Source organism: Apus apus, chromosome 1 (genome assembly GCF_020740795.1).
Source record: "Apus apus isolate bApuApu2 chromosome 1, bApuApu2.pri.cur, whole genome shotgun sequence".
NCBI lineage: Eukaryota > Metazoa > Chordata > Aves > Apodiformes > Apodidae > Apus > Apus apus.
Window position 1 is genome coordinate 192,145,325 of NC_067282.1, and position 25,666 is coordinate 192,170,990.

General features: G+C 39.0%; 1 protein-coding gene across 6 annotated transcripts in view; it reads left to right on the plus strand.

Annotated features, from left to right (window-relative positions):
* The window catches only part of SRPK2 (SRSF protein kinase 2), a 136,559-nt gene that overhangs the window by 39,325 nt on the left and 71,568 nt on the right, over window positions 1-25,666 (plus strand). Inside the window, exon 2 of one of the 6 annotated variants that reach the window (XM_051644114.1) lies at window positions 6,041-6,104. The exons of 4 other annotated variants lie outside the window; for them this stretch is intronic. In XM_051644114.1, the coding sequence (XP_051500074.1) occupies window positions 6,067-6,104 (38 nt within the window). In that variant the 5' untranslated portion in view covers window positions 6,041-6,066. Of the gene's footprint in view, window positions 1-6,040; window positions 6,105-6,548; window positions 6,692-25,666 lie in introns of those variants that run through there. One more of the 6 variants, XM_051644113.1, reaches the window with a different exon arrangement.

Below are 25,666 nucleotides of genomic sequence, written 5' to 3' on the forward strand. Positions count from 1 at the left end.
CTGTATTAAAAATTCCTCAGAGGTATTATGTGATTTAGGCTGTATATTTATATATTTGGAAACTAAATATTTAAACAAGTAAAAGGCAAATTAATCTTTGTATTTTTCTCCCTTTTGCAGAAAGGAAAACAAACTTGATTATCTGGTGCATGTTCTCAAGCTTCTGGTTCCTACTCTGTATCTCCTGCAGTGCATGTTTCCTTCCTACCGTGTTTCATTCCTTTCTTTATCCTGTACTTTTTCCATGTCCTCCATATGGTGAAGGTTCAGTGGAGTGAAGTTTTAAAAAGATAGTACAAGTGTTGCTATTTTTCTAGAATAGAATATCATTGTTCAGTAAGTTCTCAATGAGTGGTCTTAGAATGGATAATTTTGTTAATTTGCTTTGCATTATGTTTTCAGGTTTGTCTTTGTAAGATTTGGGAAGCAGGATTAAGTATTTTGACAGTTAACACTGAGAGTACAGTCAATTTACAGCAGGATGAGTGTTTTAATAGGCAAAATGTAAGATCCAAGGAGCTGAAGCACTAATGTGACACAAAGGGGGATAGACCAGGGTGGATATTGGGGGGGAAGGAGATGTTTAGAGTTCCTGTGTAAGAAAGGCTGAAAGCATCTCGAGCGGGTGTCCTAACATATATGCTGCACAGAACATGGAAGAAAAGCACTGAACCTGCTAGTTTATGATCAGGCTAGATTAACAGATCATTTGGATGAGTCTACTTATTAATTAAAAACTAAGTATATTTTTCTTGCATCTATTTAGTATAATGTTTAATTTTAAAGGGACGTATGGGATTTTTTATGGCAGAAGTTTACATTGCAACAAATTAAAGGTATTATCTTTAGCTGCCATTTTGTCTCTTCCCTTGCTCCCAAAAAAGAAAAAGAAAAAGCTGTATTAGTAAGTTCTGTAACTGTGATTCCCTACCCTGGATGAATTTAATACATGCACTATCAGCAAGATATTTTAATCTTGAGTGATGTACATTTTGTAGACCACAGAGATAAACTGTTTTGCAATAGACATGATTAAGTTTTTAGTGAAACAGTTACTTCTGTCAGTTGATTTTGAAATAGTGGTGACTCTGATAGCTACCCATGTGTCATAGGGAACAGTTAGTGCAGTGTTATATACCTTGTCCACACTTTTCTGTCTGTGCTTAAGCAGCAACTAGGACTTTTTTGGTGGGGAGAATTGGGATTTTTTTTTCTTATTCGTAAAAACAAATAAAACTCCAGGCTAGACCTGCTCCCCTGTTCTTTTTTTTTTTCCAGATTATGTGTATCTTCCTCAGAGGCTCCCAATTCCCATATCAGATTTCTTTTTCTTTCACATTATTGAAATAAAATAGCTTCTTTGTCTTGTCTAGATTCTCTATCCTTTCTGAGGTAGTTTGTTCTAGATTAGTTGTGGAAACTAGGTTTCTTGGAGTATTTGGCATGATGGTCTCGTACAAATTCTCTTTTAGTTTAGCAACTACCAGCAGTAGTGCTCTCCTTTCCATTTTTCCAAGCCTCTGGTCTCCTCTTTTTTGGCAGAACAAATACCTCTCTAAAAGGACATCCCTTCCTGTTTTAACTTCATCTGATGCCTTTTTCTCTGATCTAACCCACAACTTACATCTGAACATCTCTGAGGAGACAGACAACTGGGCTAAAAAAAAGTCTGATCATAGATAAATGGTTAGTCTCTGCTTTGCTTTGTTTTAAAAAACTAAAAACTGTGATGATTATGAAGCCATTTTGGGCAGTGCAGAGCCTTTCTGAGCTTGTTTTTTGTTTTCATTCAATCACAGCTTGAATAGTGTGGCTTAACAGACTTAGTGTATCTGCTTCACTCAGGTCTTGGACGAGAGCCAGTTGTCTGCCACTTGATCTGTACACAACATAAAATTACTCAAAGTGGGCTGATAAAGTGCATGGAATGAGTGAGGGATTGGTGGCAATGACACTGCTGCCCATACCTGAATTTCTTGTTATGTTGTAGCTTGGGAAATTTACTGTATTTTGAATTTGCAGGCACTAATTTTCAAGCATTTTCATATTTTTTTTTCAGCCAATGTGTTACAATCTGTTCTTCTGGATGTGGTTCTACTTACAGTGCCATCTTTCTGTTGCCTCTGAAATTAGGACAGTCCAAAAATCTTCGATGAGAACTTCAGTGCTTGGTCCCTAAGCAGACATTCAGTGTATGTCTGTGTGTTGGTCAAGAAAGATACCTAATTAATTCATAAAAGCCATTAAAGGTGTTCTCTGAATCTGTAACAGGTGTTGGTCCTGAGTAGCCCAGCATTTATCTCTCTGCTGCAGCACTTGAGTTCAACCAAAAATTGAAGTGTTAGTTTTGTGTCAGGTTGGAGGGGGTTTAACCAAGAGGCCTTCAGGAGGAGCTGCTTGGTTATAAAACTTTTTTTTTTTTTTTTTTTTTTCCCCAGTTGGAGTTTAACAAATGTTATTGTAATGTTCATTCTTCTGGGCTCTGAAGGCTGGTTGAGTGCGTGGTAGGGTAACCACCATTTGAAGGGTTTTTTCTTTTTTATTTGGACCTGGGATGCAGTTTGTATATTCTAATAAATTCTGTAAATGAGCTCAGATTTCTGGATATGTAATTTCTAAATAAACAAAATAAACAAGTGGTAACATTGCTGTTTCTGCAGCTGTTCTTCTCTTATGGCCTGAAAGGCTCTTAAGTGTAAAACTCATCTGTCTTGTTTTGATGATACTATTTTCATGATCAGTTTTGTATCAGAAGTGATAATGGTGGTATCAGCTGGACCTTGGAGGTGCAGTATGGATGTGTGAAAGTACAGATTTGCTTTTAAAAATTAAATAAATGGGTCCATTTGCAAAAGTCCTACATAGCAGAGACAAAAGATGGGTAAATCCCAGATAAGAAAATATTTCAAATTGACAGGAGAGAGGCAGAGAGGGGGAAGAAATATCCCAAAACCTTTGCTAGAAGTTTTACCAGCTCGTGGAACGGAACACTCTTTAATTATGCTAATTGCTTTTTTTCTCCTGACGTCTCATTTTATTTAAATTCTCTTATCTCCATATTAAAGCTTTGTTGTCACGTTGTTGCCAAAAGTGAAACTAAATTATGTGCTGGCATACCATCAGAGATAAATGTTTTTGTGCATCTCTTAGAGCATCCAGGGACTTCGTTGGCAGTGAAGTAACTTGTATCTTGGATTTTATTTTCAACACCTTGTAGCGTGTTGTTAGCTATAAAGGTTAAATGTAGTAATTTCTAGGCATCCATTGAAAAGCCTGTCTGGGGGTTTCCTTACGGAATGAATCAGGATTTTGTTTTACCATAAAATCCTGCCTCTTTGATACCTGTTTATATAGTCCAAAATTGAGTGTAAGCAACTGGGAGAGCTGCCTTCTAACATTCCTTCACACCCCAGGGGAAAAAAAAATTTAAAAAAAGAGAGAGAAAAAAAAACGTAGAGTACTAAAGGGATAAGCTTTCTCCAGAAAGCTGCCCTAACCTTTAGTCCTTTCCATCTCACAATATATTTCTGTGGTGTAGCTTTTAGTACCAAAACCAGAAATGTGATCATCGTGTGTAATGAAGCAAAGCATCCTGTTTTTTTTGAACCATATTGGGTCAGAGTGTGAAGAGAGGCTCCATAAGGAGTTGTAGGTGTGTTGGTCCTTAAGAAAAAAAGTACATGTACTTTCTTTTAACTTGTGTAATATAAGGTAGTCTTAAATTCAGAGACTGATCAAGGTAATTTTTTTCCTGAGTTTTATTAAAGGCAGTCTCTTTCAAAGAAGTATTTCTGCAGTGTTCTGAATACCTGGTTGAGTGCTGCAGTGGATGTTTTGGATTACACTGTGCCACTGTCCTTTGGACTATTTGATCTTTTGCACTGCCTTCATACAGTTTGAACACAAATGCGTTGGAAAATACTGTGTTATGATAGCCCTAATATTACAGGGTTAGCCTTCTTCTACTTGTTTGAAACAATCTTTAAAACATGTAACAATATGTCCAATGTGTTGCATAATTTGGATGATCAACACCAATGTCATATGTTGCTCTAAAAATCTGTTCTTAAAACTGTGGTTGTATAGTTGAAAATGAAGGGGTATTAAAGCTGTTCATTGAACCTTTATGCAGTACAGAACAGTTTGTAATCACATTGGAATTTTTTTTACTGTCATGTGAGTGGATCTTTCAGTGATCAGGTGAATATTTGGTGTTTTCAGTTCTTAGCCACTACTTGGCTCTATGTCAGACTTAATAGACATTTTTCTAAGTCTTACTTAATAGCCTTTTTTAGACTGCACTGGCTACAAAATTAGATAATTTGGTGTTTAAGGGTGCTCGCTAGTGTTTTATTATAGGTCATTGGGTTGGTTTTTAACCCCTAGTAGCCCAGGGATTTCAGTTGATGCTGTCCTTCCCTCTGGATAGCTGGAGACCTGGGGCACAGAGGGAAAGATGCACATGGCCTAAACAAGAACTGCTGTGCGCTTCAGTAATGAGGTCCAAGAGACTAGATGAGCAAGCTTATTCTCCAACACCCTACAGCTCTGGAGCTGCCCAGAACCTGGGAGGTTTCCCAGCCGCCAGGCAGGACAACCTGTGGCAGCTGAAGTGCCTGTGTTGGGAGGTGAGTCTGGGTGGGCAGAGAAGTCTCCTGGTTGCTGTGACTGGATGAGCACCTGCTGCCTGGGATGAGCAACAGTAAAGGAATTTTTGCATAGTCTTTGAGGTCATATAGTGGAGCCAGGTGTGGACATAGGCACATTTCAAAGACGTATCTTGAAAGCTCTGAGAAGCATCTACTTTAGATGTAAGAACTGAGTTTCTGCTTGGAGGTTTCTCCAGTCAGTGTGTTTTAAGAAGAACAAGGGGCATGTGCTTAGCCAGGTGATGGTCGCTGCTAACTTGAACCCTTCCACCAGAGCACAGGGATGATAAACTAATTCAGGTAGTAGTAACCTATTTAAAATTTAGGTTCAAAGAAACAAACAAACAATCTATTTTCTTTTCCTTCTTCTGTCTTCAGAAATTTGGAGGTGTTGTATCTTAAGTAATGTGTAGAGGAAAAAGAACGTCAGGTTGAAGTTCTCCCATTGTAGGATGGTTATTCCCAAATAGCTGGTCTGCATCGGTTGTTAACAGGTGAAAATAGCCTTAAATGTTGCACAGGTCTTACCAGTATTTCTATAGGTGGCACTACGGTCTCTGGCGAGGATAGAACCTTAAAATGTTGCTCACATTCGTGACATTTTTCTCTGGGCTTTTTTTTGGGTCGCAAACCTCTTGACCCCGGAGCTCCGGGTTTTTTTGTCGGTCTCTCTGTGCTGCTCGGGCTCGATCTTGTGCCACACGTGGCAGCGCCCGGGGCTGGGGCTCCTGCCCTCGGGAGCCGCTCGGGACGCGCTGCCCGCGGTGTTTCCGCCTGGTCCTTACAAGTGCCAGATGGGTCTTTCATGGATATTAAAACAGTGAGAGAGAATGAAATGTGACTTTTCGAAGTCTATTGGGACGAAATCAGAGGCAGGGCAGGAAAAAGAAAATAAAACCGAGGGAAGCGTGTGGGGTTTTCCGTGCCCGATTTCTAGCCCATGTCGGCAAGTAGTGATGTAGCACTTCGTTCTTTGTGACAAAAATGATTCAGAGCCATATTTTTTCAGGGCTTTTGATCTGAAGGTTTCCGAGGGTTGCCCAGTGCGGCTTCGGTGACTAACCGGGAAGATAAACCGTGCCATCCACCCTCCGTTTGGGTCCTTTCCCCTCAGCACCTCAGCCCCGCGGCCCCGCCGGCAGCGGGGGCGGCGGGACCGGCCCGGGACCCGCGGCGGCGGCGGCTGAGCGGAGCCTTCCCCCCCGCCCCGCCCGCCGAATGGTTCCGCCCGCCGCCGGGCCCGGTCATGTGCGCGGGCCGGGCCGGCGGGCAGCGCGGCGCTGCGGCCTCTGCCGAACAAAAGGGCTGAGAAAACCGGAGCCTGCGCTTCGGAGGAGTTTGGAAAGCGAGGGCAGGCGGTCTCGGTGGTGAATCTTTTCTGATTTTTCCAGAAATCAAGCAGAAGATTGAGCTGCTGATGTCAGTTAACTCTGAGAAGTCGTCCTCTTCAGAAAGGTACGGCTGCACCGGCTGCATGAGCGGCTCGCGGTCCGGCGGGGCTGCCGCGGCGCGGGGCTGCCTCCTCCTCCTCCTCCTCCTCGCCGAGCTCCCCCGCATTGTCCGCCTGCCGCATGCTGGTTACCGCACCGTACCCCTCCACCCGCTCCTTGTGGCTGAGCTTCGTGCGTTTCTGCAGAGACACGGGTCTGTGATTCGTGCGGCTCGCCCAGCGGAGGGGGAGCCCCGGGCTGCAGCATGCGGGTCCGGCGCGGCGGGTCGGGGCGCGCTGCCCGCGCAGCCCTCGCTCCTTCCCCCCGTCCTGCCACCCGCGCCGCGGCTGCTCCGCTCGCCTCCTCCTTGTCTTGCGGGAAACCGTTCGGCGGCGGCACGGGCTTCCTTTCGATCGAGGGGCGTAGGAGATGGAGGAGATAGGCGAAGCGTTTCATGTACTGTTATGTGGAAAGGGAGTGTCCTTTGCAAAGTAGCTCAGGAATCGCGAATCCCCCGATTAGTCACATTCTGTAAGATAGATGTGATCCTTGTTCGAGTCTGTGCTAGGAAATGGAGCAGTCGCTGCATGCAGTAATGGTTCATGCCTGCAGGTAAGGACAAAATGACTCAGAAGTGTTTTTAAAGCAATTATTTTATCTGTCAATCAGATTATTGCAATTCCAAGTAGCTGTTCCCTTTTAAAGAAATATTTCAAGGTGCTAAATACACGTTAAGTTTTCTGATGTAAAATAACCTCCTGGTGATTATTTTGTTGATTTTAAATGATCTAGCCCTGCTCAGTTCTTGTTTTTCTTGCGACTGAATTTTAGGGGAGATTTTTATTTTCAAAATTGCTTCAATCCAGGACACCATAATACCATTTTTTCCCAAATTATTTACAGTATTCAGCCAAAATGGCTAGGCCATCCGAATGTTCTATTTTGCCATGTTAATATTGGGGGAAAAAAAGTAATTATTCATTTTAAGCACTCAGACTGTATGTTTAGCTGAAATTATTACCTAAAGTACATTTAATCAAATGTCTTAGCATAGAAGACATGATAATGCACTAAAAGCTATCTTAAGGAAACAGGCTAAAAGACATGCTTCAAAATGAACGAGTGCTGTGTGGCATGCATAGTTTTAAACCCCAAAATGAGCCAGTTAATTTGATTTTATAAGTGTATTTGTGTATGATATGTACAAGTGAACTGCATTGCTTTTCACCAGCTGTAGTGTAACCAAATATCAGCAATGAGAGATACAGAAAATGGTGGGGGGGAATGAGTTGTTAAGTCACCTTTCCAAAATGGAGAAATATAAGAAAGGCATTGAGATATATTTTACGTATTTATTTATTCAAAATTAATAATTATAAAAGAAAATGCTAATGTTAACTTGTTTACCTCTGTTGCACCCTGATGCCTAAAATTCTTACATACAAGAGTAATAAAATGATGGTGATAACAGAGGGAATGATGGAATGAAAATAGTAAAGGAAACAGGTGTTAACTTTATTTTTGGAAAGGCTTTTGTTGGCATTGCTATGGGGAATTCAGTATATAATATAGATATTTATTTTATCAATATGAATGTTATACAGCACTCTGAAACTAATCAGCCTGTTTTTGAGCAAAACATGCTCATAGTTGAACTAATGGTAGTCCTAGATGAATAGGTCCCTATAGAGAATTAAGACACACAATTAGAAAAAAATGCATGTGTCTGAGATCCATTTAAATGCCATTTATTAAAAAGTAAGATTATTGTAACACCATGATGTGTTAACTTGCAATAAAGGTTACAATGTGAATGTTGGATATGCACATAGATTTATTTTGAGGATTTAAATCTGTGGTACTGTTCACCTGGAGACTGATCTGACACATCAGCTGCATGGTTTACTTGGTCAGTTATAAATGAAAGCAGCTTTATACATTATCTGAATGGGTTTTTTTTAATAACCACATTCTTTTCACCTATCTAAAAATAGACTGAATTTTTTTGCAAGCTGTTATGAAACAGTGCTGTCTATCCTATTAGCTGCCAGTTCCTTTCAAGGCCCTTTCAAAATTACTGTGTAAGATGTTTTTAAGGGGGGAAAAAAAAAGGTATTGAGCATCTGAACTGCTAAACTGTCCTTAATCCGCCATATAGCAAAACTGCAGTGTGTGTACATACCATACAGGCATGAAAATATGCATGTTTTTGACAAACACAGGAAAGGAATTCATATCTGCATGTTTTTTTTTAGTATCAATTTTTGCCCTTGCTCCTAGTGGTTGTACTTTTTGAGAAGCTTGATTTCTTTGGGTGGAAATGTCAGGTGGACGATGTGAAAAGAAGCATGGCTTGTTTCTTGTTTTCCACACTAGCAGAGGCTGCTAGACAGCACTTGCAGAGCAGGAAGGGAGGTGCACTGTGCATTTACAAAACCTGATGAAAGGGGAATAGAGCGAGGATGAAACAGAAGCCCATTACTTGCCTGTTTCTTTGATTGGTCTTTGCTTTTTCAAGACAATTTAGTGTTTTTAGGTCTTCCTGCTCACTTGGCAAGTTCAGTGTGTTGTCCTATCCTAGAGGGAAAAATTATGAGGATAAATCTGGAAAATAATGCATGGTTTGCCTGTTAAGGAAGCTCAACATGTTATAAATCCTGCAGCATTCTCTTAGGATAGTTGGTTCATAGGTTTTGAAGACACTTTTAGGAGACATTAGCAAGAAAGTAAGATGAGCCCTTTTACTGAGGATCTTCTGTAAGGTTGCAAAGATGTTGCAGCCTTGAAAAGTAAATTAATGCAAACCTGAGTTGTTTTTTGTAGTGAGATTCATCCTTCTTTCCTCTTGCCTCTCCCCTAGAAAAACTGCAGTTGCAGATGGAGGGGAATAGTATATCTGTATTTGGGAGTACAATGGGAGTTTTCATTATGCAGACAAAATCAGCATCTATCCGTCCTAAATTTGAGTAGTTAATGCTGCCCCTTTGTGTGTTAGCAGCCTGTGACAAAGTCCACATTCCTTGTTGATAAGGTAACCGTGGAAACAACGGATGCGCCTGTGCACGTGGACAGTTACAGTGGATCAGGTAACCTACTGTAACTTGTTACACTGAATTGATTTGTTTGGATGTCTAAGCTTTAAGTGTACAGCATACTTGAAATGGAAATGTTTTCCTACAGTATGCTTACAATGTGACACTCACCTGGTTTCTTTATCCAGTAAGAAGTAATTTAACTACTGTGTACCCCCATGTTCTTTATGTTTCAGTGGAGGCTTGTGAAGTTACTGGTTTAAGCCTTGCAAATGTCATTAGAAAGTAAGTAGCAGCAGCCAGATGGAGGAGGATGGCCTTTCAAGAAGCCTCCAAGAAAGCAAAACTACTTTCATTTCTGTTGTGTCAGTTATGCAGTCTTCTCATGTGCAGTATGGGCAGCCCTTTGAGCTGTACAGATTTTCTTTTTTTCTTTAAGGGTTTTGTGAAACACTTTGCAAGTTTCTCTTTCTTTTTGAGAAAAGTCAGCTCTTCCACCTAAATCACTTTCTACTCTTTAGACTGCAAACCTGATGTATATAGTGTTTTTCATACTTTAAAAGAACTTGGTGTGGTTTTAGCTCTGTTTTTGCATTCTAAATATATGTCTTCTTAGCAATGCAGTTTGACCACAGGGTGTTTACTGCTAAAGGTTATTACCAAGGCTGATAAGTCTGAAGTATTTGACCTGCTCTTTTCCTGTCTTTCTGCAAAGGCTGCATATGCATGTTTCTCTAAAATGCATTTCTGCTTCATTGTGTTTTTTATATATATAAAAAAAAGAGCCACTCATGAGCAATCTTGAAGTAACCTGTGTGTGTATAATTCAGTTTTCATTATTTGGAGGGTTTTATAAATAGCTATAAAGGGAAGATACTTTCAAATTACAGTAGTACAGCAAAGTCCGTGTTATTCAATGGATAAAAGTATTTGGGGTGGTGCAGGCAAGGTTTAAGGGCAGCTCTTGTGTTATGTTTGGGTTTTTTTGGTGTTGTTTTGTTGTTTTTTAACCTTAGGCTATGGATGCCCCTCTCTCTTTGTAATTTATCTTTGCTGAGCAAATTATTTTTCAATGCTTTTACATGGTGTCTTCATCATATCATGCCAAGAATACAGTCAGGGATAAAGGAGGAAGAAATCTAAAATAATGAGGAGGAAGAAAAAAAGATGGAGACTTGAGTATTGTCTGCTTCCCTTGTTTAGAAGAGGCCTAGTGCTAGTTGATACAACAGGCATTGCAAAACAAGTTAGTCTGCTGAAGGATTCCTTCAGGTCTAGGAACATTTGGGATTTTTTTTGTATGTGTGTTTTTCTTTTGAAATGTAATTTAATTGTGAATGCACTACTGCTCCTAAGGCAGAAGTGACACTTGTAATGAAGTACAGAAATAAAGCACGTTTAAAAGTGAAAGAACTGTCAGCTCACAACATTCAGTATGAGCTGACATTGCTGTGTGTCAGATAAATGTTTTGGAATAATGATTAGGTAATAGGGCATTATTAGATGGTAATACTATTGTTATTTATGTAACTAATATTGAAACAAAAAATAATTAATCAGGATAATGCAGTTATTGAATCAGTTCCACTAACTTTTAAACACGTTTTTAGAATACCATCTGTAGCTGTTTTCCTGCTTTACTTTTTTTTAAGTGTGGAAGGGCAGTTTAAATTTATTTTTAGCAGTCATGCATTTTTCAGTTTTGTTTAAAAGAATATATTATAACAATGGACAGTGTATATTTCCCCCCTTTTTTTTTACAAATAGCAAGCTAATTTGTTTTATTTTATCTCAGAAATAGGGAGGAAATCATCCTGTCTTAATGTGGGCCCTAAGCTATTTGTTCATAGAGGCACTTCATTACAGCACAAAACTCTGTTCTGTCACAGTGTGCCTGTATAGCTCTCTTTGACTAGATACTTAATTTTAGATTACAAAAATTGGATAAAAATAAACCCTGTGTTTTGTGTATTTTTCATACTAAAGGTTTCAGAGTGTCATTATTTTAGTGTGCAGTGCTTTTAGGTGGAGTATGAAAGGGATGTAGAGACAAGGCATGCTGCAGCATGTCATCCTGCTGGCATGGAAAAAAATAAATTAGAATAGCCTATGTAGAAGATGCCACTTGTGGATTAGCTTTGTCACTTAAGGTGATCTTTTTAGGGGACCCTGCACTCTTTAGAGCTGATAGTGCCTGTATGAGTTAACCAATAGGCTTTGGAAAGATCTAGAGTTTGAAGTTTATTTTGTTTCTTAGTATTAGACTTTTATTTCTGTGTCTGGAATTTCTGTTATATGTAAGAAAGTAATGGACTTTGACATTTAATCACAAGTGAAATGTATTATTAATACCCCTGCCATTCAGATGATCTTCTGTGCATTATCCTTCCTTCCTTCCTTCCTTCCTTCCTTCCTTCCTTCCTTCCTTCCTTCCTTCCTTCCTTCCTTCCTTCCTTCCTTCCTTCCTTCCTTCCTTCCTTCCTTCCTTCCTTCCTTCCTTCCTTCCTTCCTTCCTTCCTTCCTTCCTTCCTTCCTTCCTTCCTTCCTTCCTTCCTTCCTTCCTTCCTTCCTTCCTTCCTTCCTTCCTTCCTTCCTTCCTTCCTTCCTTCCTTCCTTCCTTCCTTCCTTCCTTCCTTCCTTCCTTCCTTCCTTCCTTCCTTCCTTCCTTCCTTCCTTCCTTCCTTCCTTCCTTCCTTCCTTCCTTCCTTCCTTCCTTCCTTCCTTCCTTCCTTCCTTCCTTCCTTCCTTCCTTCCTTCCTTCCTTCCTCTCTTTTCATCATTAATTACTTGTGGGAAATTTATTACAGGGAGGTTTCAAATGCAACTTCTGAAAACACAGATCTTGCTGTTGGAAATAAAATGGGAGAACTTGGGGAAAGGGAGAGATTGAAGGTGCTGAGAAGTTGTATGACATTTTCCTGTATGAGAACTGTTCCCTGGAAACCAATTCAAGCAATCCAGTGATGATTAGAACACAGCTAATGGCTAAAAGGACATGTATGTAAAAAAATTGAAAACTGGGACTTGAACAATATACTTTCTAAGGTAAACATGTATTCCAGTTCCATTTCAGGGTAGAACGTAAAGGAAAATGTAATGGGTCATTCCAAGCAAAGCTTTTTGTATTACAAGTTCAGTCTGTTTCATGGCTTGCAACTTTTTGCCTAATCACTGTCTTAATCATGACTTCAGTCCAGTCCAGGCCCCTAGAGAGATAGTAATGGAATGTTACCTGATAGATTGTAACTATGCCAGATGACTGTGCTGTGTGACAGGATAAATTAATTTGTGGTTTTCTGTGTCTTCACCTTATATACTTTATATTATTACAAATGAATAATAAAATATTTAGACTTTAATATAATTCACTACATTTACCGACATGTGTATTTTCATAGATCTGCGATTGATGTAGTTACCAAGAAATGTGAAACAACAGATTAAGCAAATGTATGCCAATTTAAGCATTCCAGCTTCTTGCACATTTTTTGTATTACAAGCTTATTATCAGGAAATGACAGCATCTCTCAGCTTGGAAACTGCTGTGAATCCTTCCATATAGTTTGGAAGGATATCTGTCAGTCTTTCCATTTGATCAAAAAATACCTTTTCTGCCCAAAGGATGTTGTGACCAGGTCTTTTACTAGTTCTGTCTTGAGGAATTTTACACTCCTGAGCCAGTATCTGCCCCAGGTGCTTCTGTATTTTCTTCAAGACTCACCCTTAGGCTTGGGTAAATTCTGACAAAATCCAGTCACTATTATCATAGCATCATAGAATGTCTGGGATTGGAAGGGACCAGGTCATGTAGTCCAACCCCCCTACAATAAGCAGGGACATCTCACAGTAGAACAGATTGCTCAGAGCCCCATCAAGCCTCACCTTGAATGTCTCCAGGGATGGGGCCTCCACCACCCTCATAGTAAAGAACTTTTTCCTAACATTCAACCTAAATCTACCCTTCTCTAGCTTGAAACCATTTCCCCTTGTCCTGTTGTTACATGCCCTCGTGAACAGGGCTTCCCCAGCCTTCTTACAGGCCCCTTGCAGGTACTGGAAGGTTGCTATAAGGTCCTGCTGGAATCTTCTCTTCTTCAGGCTGAACAATTCCAGCTCCCTCAGCCTGTCACCTATTTCAGCCTATTACATGAAAGTCATCTCATCTGAGGTGCCTTCCAGACTCATGCTGCTGATTGTGACTAGATGGGTAGTGAAGTGAATCTCCCTTTATTTTGCTTCACTCTTTTTACTCTTTAAGGTTCAATTATGAAACAAACGTGTGCAGCTCCACCTCTTGCATATGCTACAAATGAACGAGTGCCAGTTCTTTACCAAGTTTATCTTATACAGCTTCCCTTGTCTGATTATAGCTTTAGGTCAGTCGTACAGGTTGGTTGGTTTTCTTCCATGGCTGGAAAGTATTCAAGATCAGAATCACCTTCCATGTAGATATGTTCTGGTTGTATGAAATTTTGACCATTGTGTTTGATAGGATGTTCAGAACGGACTTTAAATAACCTCTGTATTAATAAATGTATCCTAATTCTGACTTTAACTTGTTGTCTGCTAAAACATCAAATGACTGTAAATTGGTGATACTCTCATTTACTAAAAAATCCTATTTTCTCCTCTTGAAAGTTTTGTGAAACATCTGTATTTCAATGTTGTGCTGGTTAATCTTGAAGGCTTTTTTCCAAAATCTGGAGCAGCATAATTCTGTGGAGGGGTTGGGTTTCTTAAAGCTGCTTCTTATTTGGTAAAATGTCATTGGAGTAACATGAAATATTTTAAGAATTCAGTGCTGTGTTTTCACGAAGCAAATTCCTATGCCCCAAATCTACTGGGTTGTTCCCAGCCTTCCTAAGAAGGCAAGGACTGGTCCTGTTGCTGAGTACTGCTGTGCATGGGGATAGAGTAGTGCAGATCTTTTTGGGGCAGGGGAGGGAAAGAAGGCCACATTAGTTCAGAAAGTCATTTTAAACTACATGTTTGTTTGCATTGTCAAATCTTAAACATTAGCAGTATTTCTGGCAGAAACTGGAAAAATTGATTTTTGTCATTAATACTACTATAAAGGGACAGTATTATTTTCTTTTGAACAACTGTGTTGGAATATCCAGCAGTGATTTTTTTTGTGAAGGTGGAAAAGGAATCTGAAATTGCTATGAGTTGCAGTGGACAGCTGTTTTGTTATTCTGTATACAGCATCAGGACCTGCAGATTCTCGTCTGTCATCTTCAGCTGCTGTGGCCACTGTCCACAGAAGCATTCAGTCCCTGCCATACCCGCATACCACAGACCTATGAATGTCTGTTTATTCCATGCCATGAACTAGAATGGAAGATGTTTGGAATTAGCTCTGCTCTTTATGAATTCTTCTATAAAAGGATTGACTTTTCTCATAGGAGATCACGTATGCTGGTTTCTTCAGAGTGGTACTTTGTCATCCCCAGTATGACAGTGTAAAGCCTTTCTGACATCTGCTGCATATATGATGAGAATCAGGAATTGCCACTGCTGCTTGGTGTCTTAGCTATGAGAGGTGTCTGCTTCCAAGCAGACTAATACAGCTTTGGACCAAGACTTCCCTAAGAGAGATGAAAAAGATGATTGACCGCAGTTATTCTGAAGTACATTTTTTGCAGTTAAAGCATTTCATTCTAATGTAATATAAATAAGAGTACAAACAATCTTTATGTACTTAGTTGGAAGTCTCACTTGGCTTCTTCCCAGGAAATTAATTCAGAGTACTGGTTTAGAAAGCCAAATAAAAAAAGATAGAGCCTTCCTCAGAATACTTATGTTTCACAACAGAAGTGAAAGAATGCAGAATATACAAGGAAATTTTTGGTGATCAAGAGAAAAAATAGTCTTTCTCACAAGTAGTCTTGGTATCTGGAAGTGGATCACTGAGATGATAAATGAGTGTAGACCCTATTCCTTCGGCACCCCAGCTGTAGCATGCTGCCAGAGAGTGCATGATTTTTTAATGCAGATCACTAGTATTTAAAAGTGCTGTGCATCTTAATGAAAATCTGTTGACAGGTTTCTCCAAGACAAACTAACTATGTTCCTGTAATTTAATTTACAACTACTTTGTTTCATCTGTATTTTTGCTTTATTTGTGTTACTCTTGCATTATAACGGTGTACAGCTGAGTCCTGGCTTGAAAAGAAAGCAGATGGAAACATCTGGTCAAGATTCCTTTCAAATGTGTTTAGTGCATAGGAATCTCAAGGGCTATTAAAAGAACCAGAGGACATCCAGTTGAAGAGAATGGTGCCTGAGAATGCTAATACATTTTTTTACTATCATTTAAATACTCAGTGGTTTACAAAATGACTTAGCAAAACAGCATGGAGTGTGTTCCAGTAGATGCCAGGACAACTTAAGCAGGTTTATACTACCTCAGACTCAAACCTAAGGCAGATTTATAGACTTCACCTTCAAAGTGTTACTGATAGCTTTGGTAAGAAACTTGTTAAAGGTTTGTGTCCTTTTAGCCATGTCAGTTGTTAGAAGTAACCAAAAGTGGAGAGCTGTGAGTCTCAGGGGTACATCTCCTGTCACAATTAAATAGGTGAGCCCAAGACTGCTGCAGTTCTGTGTCCCCGGGGTCTGTCAGTGAAGAGACTGAGCGCTTATTCCCAGTAGGTGTGTGTGCATGCACACATGCTCAAATACAGAAAATGCGTATGCAGCTGGCCACCCAAATCAACAGAGGCTCAAACCAATGCTTTTATTGGCACCCACATAAACATACACAGAGCGCTCAAGCAAGAGCTGCAGGGACAGCCCAGTCCTGTTCCTCCTTTCCAGCTCCTTGGCATGGAAATCCACTAGTGGAATTTTCACAGAAACTCACAGATATGCTATATGAGTCTCCCCCTTGTAGCTGTTTTTAAGTGGTCCATGTAGTTGCTGAAGACTTGACCCATTGGTGTGCCCCATTTGTTGCCACCTGAGGCCACACCCCATGAGCCCCTGAGGTTTGCATTCTCAGGCCTGTTGCGGGTACTTGGACCTCTTATCTACCTGCTGGCTGGTCTGGCTTGAAGTTGGCTTGAGTTCACACATACACACTGAGAATAGAAAGCACATCCACAAAGAAGACTGGAATAGGGTTTAATGACAATATAGGGTAGACTGTTGTGATCAAGGGCAGGGCTCAGTCAGACAAGTGTGCTACCTGCTTGCACCAGCCCTGCCCTGTTTATCCATCTTCCCTGCAGTTTTTGCATACTTGTTTCTCCCTTATCCACCTTATTCTTGTTTTTTGCCACTAGTACCTTCCCCATAACATTTGATAGTGTCTTGCATATTCTCACAGTCCCAGAATGTTATTTCTCCCTGCATCCCTTAAGTTCTGTACCCCTTAAGGAAATAAAACTTCAGTTTTTAAGGTGTTTCTGAGAGGAGAGTTTTCGCATTGACTCACCTTGGTGGGTTTCACACTGGGGGAATATGGTCTAATTGATGGTCTTGGAAGTAGCTGATTCATGTGCTCCACTTTCACTGATTAAGTTGTTAGAGTTTCTCTACCTGTTGTTTTTCTGCTGATCCTTGTTGGACTGTTTCTGTTATGATTAGCCTTTAATCAGATAACCTAACACTGGCATCCCAGTGGCCTAGTAGCACCTGTCAAAACTGGATCTAGGTCTGTTTGGATTTTTGGTAATCTGACATGTCCAAAAAATTGAGATCAGCTGAGGATACAAAATGCACAATTCCTAAGCTACTACTTCTCACTCTCATGGAAATTCCACAGTTTTGTCTACTGTGTAAGTCCTGTTCAGTTCATAGACCTGTATTTCTGGAAAAGTGAGATATCTTCGTACAAGATGTTAAATATATTTTCTGTGCTTCATACTTACACCTGCTGGAGTTGTTAGGCTCATGTATCTAATAAAGGCAAAACTCAGCAATGGCTGGAAGCAAGTAGTGTTTTTTACTCTGCTGAGCTTGTCCTGTGTGCTTGCTGCAAAACCAATTCAAGGTAAGATAGCACAGGGACAGTATTTCTTGGGCCAGTATACAAAGGCAAAAGTCAATCATTAATTCTTGTTTAGAAGGGGAGTGATGTCTCCAAGGTGGACAGGAAGGCCATGTCAGTTTGTCTTGCAAGCATCAAGAGTTTGCTCAGTTCCTTTGCAGGGTAGCTGAGCAGGCAAAAAACCACAGACCCACAACATGTATGAGCCAGTATTTGGCTATCTGACATCTGTATTCAGAAAACCTGGCATGTATTATTTCTACTGTAAGAGCCCAAGAGCTAGCTAATACTTGAGGCTTTGCCAAGTTGCTTCTGTCAGGAAGAGAAATGAATTACATGATTTCAGGATTGTGAGATTTTGTGTGTGTGTGTGTGTGTGTATGTGCAGTCCTGTTTATTTACAAAGAATGTAAACAGAGCTCTGTTTGCTCGAGCAGAGTAGAAACAAAGTACAACAAGCAGCTATTTTGCTGATGTTTTCGACACTGTCTGTCTAGTAAGTACTGCACTAAAAAAACCAACCCCCTAAAGCTCAAAAAAACCAACACCCAAAAAACTGCACGCAGCTCTCCTGAGATCACAGGCACAGCATTTTTGCTGTTTTTTTCCTGCTTAAAACACAGAGGCATATATATAGCCGCAGCAGTTTCCTACAACTCCTTTAATTTCACAATTGTTATTTATAAAACTCTTAATTCTTCCCATATTTTACAGTCTGACTGGATTTAGTGTGTAAGTGCTTTAGACAGTAGAGTGGTTGGTTTTCTTTCTGTTTGGTGTTTTTGTTTGTTTGTTTTGGTTTTGTTTTTTAAAGCTGTTGTGTAAAAGACTTAATGTTCCTTTTTTACTTAGTCTAAAAGGAAGGGTATTCAGCCCATCCATCGGCCTCGATTGCAACCAAATACAGAGCTCTTTAGAGAGCAGCTTGATCACAGACATTATTTTTCTAGCATAACAATTCCATACCTAAAATATAACTCTCAAAAAAAGTCTGTATGTGCTCTATAATACCTTTATACACTTTGTGGACTCCACGGTTTGATCCCAGGTCACATTACATGGCATCTGAAGACTCCTGCCCTTTACTGCAAATAGCTCTAGTCTTGCTTTTCCCATGGACAGGTGTTAGCTGCTTTGGTAGCTGGCTTCCCAGTCTTCTGGACTGGGACATCTTCACTGGACCTCTGTAGGGCAACAGTGTTTAGATTTAGTCCATTCTGAATTTTTTGGTTGCAGGTTTTTTTCCTTTCTAAATGATTGCTTTTATCCTCTTAGAAAGTCTGACTCTAGCTTATCACTTGGCGCTTCATCACCCTGCTCCATTGATCTAAGCCTCTGTGAATTGGCTGGAGCTGACATACATGTCTTCCTTAACTCCTGAAAGCTTTTGAGGCTCAAGATTTCTTGGCTCACTAAACTTCTTCTAAGACCTCCTTGTTTTGTCCACAACTAGCAGTTCATGTATGTACTGTTGCCCCCAAAAAGTAATCAGAGATTTAATTGCAGTGGAATTTTATGTGTAAATAATACAACAGGAGGTTTATCCTCAAGTTTTTCCCTTACTTCCCCACCCGAGTCCTCATTCTTCATAGAATCAAGGTTGGAAAAGATCTTCAAGATCATGAAGTCCAACTGTCCACCCTACAACCCCTAACCTCTAAACCATCTCCTGAAGCACCATGTCTGCCTGTTTATTGAACACCCCCAAGGATGGTGCTTCCACTGCCTCCCTGGGTAGCCTGTTCCAATGCCTTAGCACTCCTTCTTGTCCCTCTTTGTCTTCAGTTACCATCTGCTTACAGTCCTCTGTTGTTTGGTTGCCTTGGTATCCCCTGCCTTTTATTTTGTTCTGGTTATTTGAAAAATTATTTTGAAGTACTGGTACATTGAAAGATCTATGGGTTATGTCAAGTGAAAACTGTAGATGTTAAAATATAGCAGTACAATATGTTTGATTAAGGCTTTTATTTATTTTTTCATATAGTTATCAGCTTGTCATGACTAGAGTTCACAAGAGAAATAGTAGGATTTATTGTGATGTATAAAAAATGGTCCAAGTATATACTGAAGGGCAGCAAAAATGTTGGAGGCTTAAGAAACATTTAAGATTGATTAACAGTAGCAATGTCTGTTGTTTAGCTTGACTTTAGCAAGACTTTTAGCACTGTTTGCCATAACATCTTGATTGACAAACTGAGGAAGTCTGTGCTAGGTAAGTAGCCAGTGAAGTGGATTGAAATGTAGCTGAACTAAAAAGTGGCATGAAGTCCAGCTGGAGGCCTGTCACTAGTGGTGTACTCCAGCAGTCATCCTTTACTGTTTAATATCTTTGTTAATCAACTGGCTGATGGGACAGAGTGCACCCCCAGCAAGTTTGGACTTGATACAAAACTGTGAGGAATGATTAATGCACTAGAGGATTGTACTGCTAGTCAGAGGGACCTTGACAAGCAGGAGAAATGATCTGAAATAAACCTCCCAAAGTTCTTAGCAGGAAAGTGCCAACTCCTGCACCAGTCCAGTTCTATCTCTCTGGCTATTTGTTTCCCCCTCTACAGTAACTAGGGCTTCACTAGCTTTAAAATACTAATTCTTTGTCTTTTTCCTTCCAGCAGTTTCTAGAATTCACTTTGGTGTTTAGTGTTGAGCTGTTCTGCACCTAGGGAAGGGGTTTGGTCTGAGATCTTTAGGCCGATGTTTTACAGTGAACTTAAGAGAAAGGTTATCAGTAAGGGAGGTATTTGGTGTTCATCATTTGACTTGGATATTTTAGAAGCATATACTGTTCTGGCATCTTAATTTCTGATCCTCTGAGTTATTAATTGTTAATTATGCTTTTCAGCTGTTAAACATTCAGCAGATTCTGAAATAAGATTTGGTTTGGGAGAAGGGTTATTTAAGTTGTTTATGGTAAATTCATAGCCTAATTGTCACAGAGAAAGCTTTTACCAGGTTATATTAAGGATGTGATGATTTAACTCCTCCACCACAAGTCACTAATATACATGTCGTATGTTAAGTAATACAGAAACTTTACCTTTTCTCAGTCAATCTTCATCTTTATTCACTGGCAACAAAACCGTAGCTTTGGTTTCTGTGGAAGCTACTGTAACTTCTGGGAGGTAGTATTGGGGAAACTGCAACATTTTCTTCATAATTAAACACCTAGAAAGTTATTTTTACTTGTGATTTGTATCTTTTAAGTTGGTATTAGCACATTCCAAGTAATCAAATGCAAACTGCAGATATTCAGAACTACAGAAAAAACTGAACACTCATTTAATTGAGTAGCTCATTGATAGGAGTTTTGCAATGAAACTTTTTTATAAAAGCAAAGGAGGATATGAAATAAATATTTAAAGTTTTCTATCTTTAAAGGAAGTGAGACCTTTTAATGTAAATAGAGATGGGTAAAAACTAATTCTGAGTGTAATGCAATTAACTGTCAGCATGCATATTGGTGCACAAGGATCTACTTCTAAAATACATTGCATTGCATTTATGTTAGGGTAGGTATATTGTAATAATTAGTGGGCTGCAGTTGTTTTTATGCAAATGTAAACCTCAGTGATTTGTATTGTGCATACTGCAAGCACTTGGTACTATAAACCAGAATGTTTTCTCCTTCTTTTTTTAACTCCACCTGCATGTATTGTGTGTGCCCTAGTGTTTGTTTCTTGACTCCAGTGGATAGGAGGATCACAAGTTACAGTACAGCGACTTACATTGTAGCTTTTCAAGTAATGATGGTAGCTTGCTGTATCACCCAGATACTGAAGATTCAGTAGGCAATCAAGGAAGAAAACCATTCTTGTTAAGTAAAAGTGTTTTTTTTTGGAAGTGGGATTATTCAGAATTCTTAGAGAAAGATTTTCATATTCAGTCTGTCTGGAGAGTTCACAGCTTTGAGGGATTAGGAGGAGTATTTTTTACTTAGACTGTAATAAAATGCATATTGTTTAAAAATGGCATTGAGGTGATAAACTAAAATTATGTTCTGTAGAATGTCTTTGCATGAAGGGTTTTTTAAAGCCATGTGTAGATGGATCACCACAAGTGGTTTCATTGATTAGAGGAGGGAAGTTAGTATATAGTTAATTTTAATTTTTAACTTTTTTTTTTTCAAGTAATCTGTTCCTTCTTTAAATCAAGTCTTTCTGGACTGGAAAGAAAAGTTTTGTAGTTTAAAATACTAGTGAAGACTGAAAGTCGTAAAGTTTCTTTCTAATTATTTTTTTGCATGTTTTTTGCTCTTGTTAGCATTCTGTCCTATAATTTCATAGTAATGCAAAAGTCTGCTTTCAGTTGCACTGTTATTTCACTGCATGTAATATAAATTGTTAGAACTATACTGAAATACAGACCAGCTTCCTTGTACCAGCTTGGAGGATTTAAATTGCTGTTGTGTAGAGGTCTGGGTGGTGTGGGCAAAGTGTCAGTGGAGGTGATTTGTTCAGAGTGAACTGAATGGGAAGGTGAGAACTTCAGGGTTTGTAACTCAGCTTTTGTTATGTATATTGGTTTGATTTCAAAGTGCAAATCTTGAGGCAGTTACTAAAAATCATGAAATGCGCTGTTTATGTTAAATGTAAGAGGCAAAAATTTATTACGAAATACAGGGAAGAGAGGGTAGTATTTATACTATTGTTATAAATACATCCTCTGTAAGTATCTTTTTTCATAGTTTTATGGGCTTAATACAAGTAAATTTTGGTACATATGTCTAGATAATGCTAATTGCTGTTCCAGTGTTGCTGACATGACTAGTTTAATTTTTCAAAAATCTGTTGAGTATACTGCATTTTGCGTAAGTCATATTGTGCATTGCTTAGGGTTCTTTTTAACCTTTTTTTTTCTTTTTTAAACAGTTTCAGCCCATTGCACATTGTTGTATTTGTGATTCAGACCAGTCCAAGCTTATGTTGAACTGAAATCCATAAATATGATTAGGATGATGGTGGTGTTATGATGTAATTAGGTTCATTAACGGAATAAACACAAAAGGGAAACGTTTTATTCACAGGAGATGCTAACATCTCTTTGGTCGTGTGATTGTGATTTGTGTGTTTAAAAGTTTTCTTTCAAATGATATGATTTCTCTTAAAGACTGGGATTCTTAGTGTGAAAGATGCATGTATGTGTTTCTTCCAAACAGAGATGACTAGTGGAAAGACAGGATGTATGTACACTGTGAAGAGAAGGATTTCCCCCCCCCGCCCTCTTTTTCCTTTTTAGGAGGAACGAGACTTTAGTTTTGAAACATTGTGTGAAGTTTTTCTTAAAAGCCTAAGTATAAAAGCACATGTGAATACAATATATTTTTTTAAAAAAATATGTATTTACCTTAGTTGATTATTTCTCACCTTTTTTAAACAAAAGATGCTGAATTAAAAAACACACCCAGGCACTTGTTTTAAATAATTCTTGACACTTCACAATTGTTTTGTGGACTTTTTTAATCATATGTTTAAGAGCATGCCACTGTTGTTACACCTACAGTTTGCAAACATTAAAGTGTGAGCTAAATAGATACTCTTGATTTCAGAGAAGTGTGTTGATTTGTATCCACACTGATTGTAAGTACCTAACTCTGTCTTGTACTCCTTTTCTACCTTACTTTTACCTTGGTTGATGATTATGACATCCTTGCCCTATGAAGGCTCAATGTATCTCCCTCCAGGACTCATCAATAATTGTATTTGAATTGTCCTTTGAGTTTTAGGCAGAGCACCAGAAGTCATTCCTCTTCCTCAGGATCTGATTGTTGTGTCTCTGAAATAATGCCAGCCTATGACAGTCAAAGCAAAGGCCTAGTCTTTGAGTAGCTGATGCTGTTGTATTCATATGGCTTTAATTCCTAGGCCATTTTGTTCAGTCTTGCAACCAGTGTCATTTTTATTTCTCTATGTTGTGTATGAGGTTACGATCAGAGAGGAGCCAAGGCATGGTTGTGATGATCAGTTACTATTTTGAACATCTTTTGATTTATCTTTTGATGTAGCTTGTGCTTTCTTGGAATTTTTGATGTTATGATGGGAAATAGCAGTTGTTCTCAAGCTTTTAGCAGGTGCTTGCTGTGTGTGTCTGCAAGCCAGTAACATTAATGTTTAAATTTTAGGACTTCATCTAGGATTCTCTTGTGTTTCTTCTAAGTCATCCTTAACACTTGGGCACTGTTTAGCTGACTTCCATATTGTAGTCCCTGTTACTACAGCTATGCTTTGCAAACATTAAAATGTTAGCTAAGAGAAAATTATACAATTAGAATTTTAGGATTTAACAGAAATTACGACAAATAAAATAATATTATTGATCTAGATGAAGCCTTGTTTGTTTTATACAGTAAAAATATGTCATTTCTTAGTGTGTTAGTAATCAAATGTCTAATAGAATTTGTGAATAATTCCATATAACTGAGTTACTTAGTAATCCTTGTAATGTCTACCTGCTACATAGGCAGACATTTCTGTCATCTTAATGATTAGATAGTGAGATTTTCAGATTAACATACTGCTTGGGTATTTTGAGTTTCATGTAGATTAAAATAAAGCAATATTAAGAATAATCATCAAATATTCTTGGGTATGTGGTTCCAACTCAGAAATGACAAAGTCAGTCACTACTTGAAGGTCAATGTGGAAGAAGATCTCCCCTACAAAGCACAGGCTTATCACCAAACTGCTTCCAGTTTGGGGGGGAGGGGAGGGCTGAAAGCGGAGACTTTAGGGGTTTTTTTGCTGGATCCTAGGTGTCTGATGGGAACATCATGAACATGATTCTCTCCAGAAGTGCCCAGGATAGCTGGGTAACCTTGCTTCTTGACAGTTTCTGTTTTTGCAGTCTCTCTTCAGCATTAATTAACCTAGCATATTTTTTTACTATCTATTTCACAGATTGACAGCAGCAATTAATTTGTGTGGTATAAGGCATTTAATTTGTCGTCTCAGGAGTACTTAATAACAGCAGTGCAACTGTTAAGCTTTTAAAGCATTCTGGTCCTGTTAGATAAAGTTGTGAAAATACAGGCGTTGCCATTTTAGAAAACTGCATAAGGTGCAACAGTGTCATCAGTGTTTGGGGCACATATTTGGGGATACATTGCATATTTGGGGAACAACTATAATCCTTTGGAACAGGGACTTCCTCCCCCCTTCCCCTTTCAAGAATTGAGGCTGATGTTAACATCTATGGCCCCAAGTGAGATTCCCACTGGTAGTTTAATTTAGCTGTATGTTGGTTACGCGTGTAACATTTTCACCGATGCAGACTCATGTGCAGCACTTCGGTGATGCTTCGCTTCCATATTTCTAAAAATGATAAGCCAAGACGTTGTCAATCCTCTTAGAATTCAGATTAAGTAGTGTTGTGTTCACAGTATAACATCCTCCTTAGTGTATCATACATGGCAACGAATAGCTTTTTGTGGAATGAGAATAGGTGTTCTCATCTGTAATCAATATTACAGCTTTTTTTAAATGAGTCTTGGAGCGGAAAACTTCTAAATTCTAACCCTAGTTCAGCAATAACATTTTAAGAAAAGTTTTATGAATTGAAAGGAAAATAAACCCCAACACCCCAAAACTCTAGAAGATTATTTTATGTGTGTGTTTGCCTGTTTCAGTCATCTGGGTACATTGGCCAGGAGCTGGAGATGTAAATGCCATCAAAGACTCATTTGAAACATGAAAGCACCGTAACAACTGTTTCAAATTCCATGTGCCCAAAACCTGTTTAATTTTTTTGTTGTAGGAAATATGTTTAAGTTTTAAAGCTAGAACAGCACATAGCTAGATCATGGTAGTATGGAAAGACATTTGGTCTATGGCTTAGTAACTCCAGGAGGCAGGGGTGCCTTGTTGATAGTCTCGTTTAGAGGTAGGAAAATAATATTTACAATTCCCTGAGCCTTTGATGAGGTGACCTAGGGAGGGTGGTGGCATTTGCTCTCTCTGGAACAGTTTAAAAGAAAGAGGGACCCGAGAAATTATAGTTCAAATATCAGTGACTAAAAATATTGCACGATTCAGTTTCATTCTGAGAAGAAAGGCAGCACCTGGCAAAGGAACCCTGTTAATACAGTAAAACCTAAGAGATTTCTGCCTCTGGCAAACTATCCCAGCTCAAAATGTGGCTAATGCCCATCCTTATAAAATTTTCACTCACTTACTGATTCTCTGCATTATGAAAGTCAGTACGTGAAGTGTCTTTCTCAGTAAAGGCCATCCTTACTGCACAGACTAGGAGTGTTAAGATCCATGTGTGTGTGTTTATATATCTTAGTTTTAGTACAGTTAAGGGGAGATTGTTGTAGTGAATCACCCAGGCTTATTGTAGCCTCAGAGTTTTGTTCTTTGTGAGAAGCCTTTAATGAACCACGTGTTTACCCTTTAAGTCATTTGTACTTTTTGATTTATTGCATAGTTTTTAAGGTGCTGTGTAAAATGTAAGAAAATATTTTTTAATATAAAAATAGGCAACTATTGATTATTGCTTCTCTGCAGGTAGAATAACAGTTGTGCTCTTTTATATTAAAACTCCAGAATTTTGGCTAAATCACATATA